Genomic DNA, 4011 nt, shown 5'->3' on the forward strand with positions numbered 1-4011 from the left:
TATGGAGATGGCAACATCAGATAGTTACGCCGATTCACCCTTCACAGACGCCATATCAGCTGTAGCCATGCCCAAGGGATTCAGCGTCCCTACGATGACTCTCTTCGATGGGACCGCAGATCCATGCGATCACATAAAGCCAGTATAAGCAGAAAATGATGGTCACTACAGCAGCAGAAGCATCCAAAGAGGCCTGCATGTATAAAGGATTTGGGTCAAAATTATCGGGGCAAGCGTTATAGTGGTTTGTTAGCCTCCCTAACAAATCTATATCCTTATTTGCTGATCTGGTTAACACCTTTAATCAGCAGTTCGCAAGCATCAGAAGAACTCCAAAGCAACCTAGCGATCTTTACGGGATCGTATAAGAGATTGGGGAATAAATTAAGGATTATGTTACAAGATTCAAGGCGGAAAAAGTGGCAATACGAGGCTGCGACACATCCACAGCCATTAACGCTTTTCGTCAGGGCTTGGACAAGGATTCAGATTTATACAAAGAGCTAACTATGCATCCCTGCGAAAGATTCGAGGAAGTGTAGCAGCGAGCTACAGCGGCGCTATGGCTGGAAGAGGATATCTTGTCCAGGAAAGGGATGTTATTCCCCGACAGAACAAACACAAAAATTCCCACGGAAAAGAGGGAAGAGAAAGCTACGCCGTATAACAGACCCAACATCAGTAAGGTGACAGAAAATTCGCAGTAGGGGGATAGTTCAAAGTATCCACCCAGATTGGGTGAGTACGGGTTCACTACAAGTATCGAGGGCATTCTAAAAGCATTAAGGGCCTTAGGCGACCAAGTAAGGTGGCCTAAACCACCAACGAAAGAGAGGCCAAACGACGATAGAGACCGCAGCAAGAAGTGCGAATATCACCAGGATATAGGGCACAAAACGGAAGATTGATTTATGCTCCGAAAGGAAGTCAAGTTTCAGGTACGGAAAGGGAAACAACAAATCAGGTGCTTTCCTCTGCCCCACCTATCTGCACCAAGACTATTAATGTGATAACAGGTGGATTCCAGTTATCAGGGTTAACTTATTCTGCGGCTAAGAGACGAGCCAAAGAAGGTAAAGGGGATTGTCTAGAAATGTCATACAGAGTAAGCTAGAGTGATCTGCCAACCATCACATTTGACAAGGCAGATGCACAAAATGAAACAGAACAACACCACGATGCTCTTATCATAATCTATACCCACTTACAATAGGTGGGTAGCTTTATTCAATTAAATTGACCATAATATTATCTATCGGGAACTACACTTTAAAACAGGTCCTGGTAGACACCGGAAGCTCTGTGAACCTCATCATGTTTGAAACTCTTAAGATAATGGGCTTCAATAAGGAGAACCGGGCAAAGAAATTTGTACCACTAGTGGGATTCAGCGGCGAGACGGCACATTCACTAGGAGAGATAACTATTCCAACCTTTATACAGGGGGTCAACAAGTTGGCAAGGTACTTGGTTATCAAGTGCCCATCAATCTATAATGTCATCTTGGGAAGGCCATGGTTGTATCAAATGAAAGCCATTTCCTCAACGTATAATCAATGCCTCAAGTTCCCGACACCGTGGAGAATAGTAAAGGTGAAAGAAGATCGGGAGGAATCCATAACCTGTAACAAGCAGGCTCTAAAGGCCACGACCAAGCTCCCCTCATAGCAATTACAGAGCCGGTGCACCTCGGAGGGATATAAATAGCCACGCTCGGAGGAGCTAGATCAGGTCCACCTGGACGAGGCGCATCCGGATAGAGCAGTGCTGGTAGGAGCAAGTTGTACAGGTAAGATTCGGGATCAGTTAGTTCAATTTCTTAAAGCTAACATGGATTGCTTTGCCTGGTCCCACAATGATATGGTATATATAGATCCATCCGTAATAACGCATAAATTAAGTGTGAACCCAGGCTGCACCCCAGTGCAGCAGCGCGGAAAGAAGTTTGCAGCAGAACGAAACGAGGTCATCAACAAGGAAGTAGACAGCCTCCTGGCAGCAGAGAAAATTAGAGAAGTCAATTACCCAGAATGGCTCTCTAATGTAGTAGTGGTGCCAAAAAAGAATGGGAAGTGGAGAGTCTGTGTAGACTTCATATACCTGAATAAAGCCTGCCCAAAGGACCCTTTTCCACTTCCACATATCGATACAATGATGGATGCTACAGCCGGGCATAAAATGCTCACCTTCCTGGACGCTTGGAGGGGTTAAAACCATATCAAGATGCACCCAGTGGACCAAGAGGAAACATCATTCATGTCAGAACGGGGTATATAATGCTACAACGTAATGCCCTTTGGTCTTAAAAATGTCAGTTCGACCTACCAACGTCTAGTGAACAAGATGTTCAAACATCAGATAGGAAAACCCATGGAGGTGTACATTGATGATATGGTGGTAAAGTCAAGAGAAGCTAGAATGCACATGGTCCACCTATCAGACACCTTCGAAACACTGAGGAAGTATAAGATGAAGCTGAAGCCGTTCAAATGTTCATTCGAGGTGTCCTCGGGAAAATTTCTAGGATACATTGTGACGTAGAGAGGGATCGAAGCTAGTATGGAGCAAATCAAGGCAGTGCTCCAATTGGAATCACCCCAGAAGCCTAAAGACGTACAACGGCTAGCAGAGAAGGTAGCAGCATTGAGCAGATTCATCTCACGAGCTTCAGACAGATGCAAATTATTCTACGATATACTAAGAAAGAGCCAAATGTTCGAATGGACGGAAGAGCATGAGAAAGCGTTCAGAGAACTCAAATGCTACCTTAGCATGCCACCGCTGCTGGCCAAGCCAGAGCAAGGGGAGCCATTGTTCTTGTATTTGTCGGTCACAGAGGTGGCGGTAAGCGCCGTCCTGGTCAGGGAACAAGATAGGATGCAGCATCCAGTATATTACATCAGTAAAGTCTCTGCTTCCTGCATAGACCAGATACACATCCTTCGAAAAATTGGTTCTTGCTCTAGTCACTGCTTCATATAAACTACATCCATATTTTGAGTTTCATACCGTCCACATAGTAACTAATTATCCCCTGAATACGATTATGAGGAAACCTGAGTTATTCGAAAGAATGACCAAATGGTCAGTCCACCTGAGTGGGTATGACCTATAATTTGAACCTAGGGCAGCAATCAAGTCCCAGGCACTAGCAGATTTCGTAACGGATTTCTGCCCTGCTACACAGGCACAGGCAGAAAAGAGGGTATTAACATTATGTGGAAACCAGGAAAATGATAACTGGACGTTGTACATCGATGGGGCCTCAAATGCCAGGGGAGCTAAATTGAGGCTGATCCTTCGATCCCTAAAAGGAGACATGAGGGTCCAATCCCTCCCATGTGGGGTAACCATACGCGACAAAGTCTACCACATGTAGGGCGTACGAACTGGAGATGGCAGGGCACGACGATACAAAGAACACCTGCATCTCAGCGTTAATCCCGGATAAAAGCGTAACTACGTTGAGGGCATTAAGATCTCAGGGCCATATACATATGTGCATGCACGCAGTACAACGCTAGAGCCACATGGGATGCAATAACCCCTGTTAGCCAGAAAAGGACAACGAAAAGGTACGCCTTAATTAGTTATCCTATTGATAAGATATTTTATGTCATGGGTAAAATATTTTATCAAACACTTGCACCTTAAAAGGTACCAGGGCAGGCTCCTGAGGAGTCAGGAGGGGGGGTTTTCAATCCCAAACAAGAAGGTTATATGGCCAAGCAAAATAGCAAAGCATGATTAAAGGGGCCTGAGAGCCAGACCTAAGGTGTTTTAAAAATAAAGGCATCTGCTACCCAGAGCAGATACCAAAAGTTCTAGCCTGTACACTGGCAGGCGCGCTAGCAAAGATAGCAAAAAAAAAAATTAAAAGTATAATTACAAAACTTGCGCCTCACAGGGCCAAGTCCCCTAAAACATAATAAGATGAAATTTTTTAAAACTAAGAGAGGTCAATCCTCTCAATAGCAACCGCTTGATCTTTACCCTGTCTCCCTTGCTTTG

At 44.8% G+C, this 4011-nt stretch overlaps 1 protein-coding gene across 1 annotated transcript; it reads left to right on the forward strand.

Moving 5' to 3' along the window:
* The first annotated feature begins 1335 nt into the window (after positions 1–1335).
* On the forward strand, positions 1336–2211 carry LOC141629818 (uncharacterized). The gene is made up of 2 exons (XM_074442758.1): positions 1336–1624; positions 1913–2211. The coding sequence occupies exons 1-2, from the start codon at positions 1336–1338 to the stop codon at positions 2209–2211; spliced, it is 588 nt and encodes a 195-aa protein (XP_074298859.1).
* The last annotated feature ends 1800 nt before the right edge of the window (positions 2212–4011 follow it).

This window comes from Silene latifolia, chromosome Y (genome assembly GCF_048544455.1).
Source record: "Silene latifolia isolate original U9 population chromosome Y, ASM4854445v1, whole genome shotgun sequence".
NCBI classification, from domain to species: Eukaryota; Viridiplantae; Streptophyta; class Magnoliopsida; order Caryophyllales; family Caryophyllaceae; genus Silene; species Silene latifolia.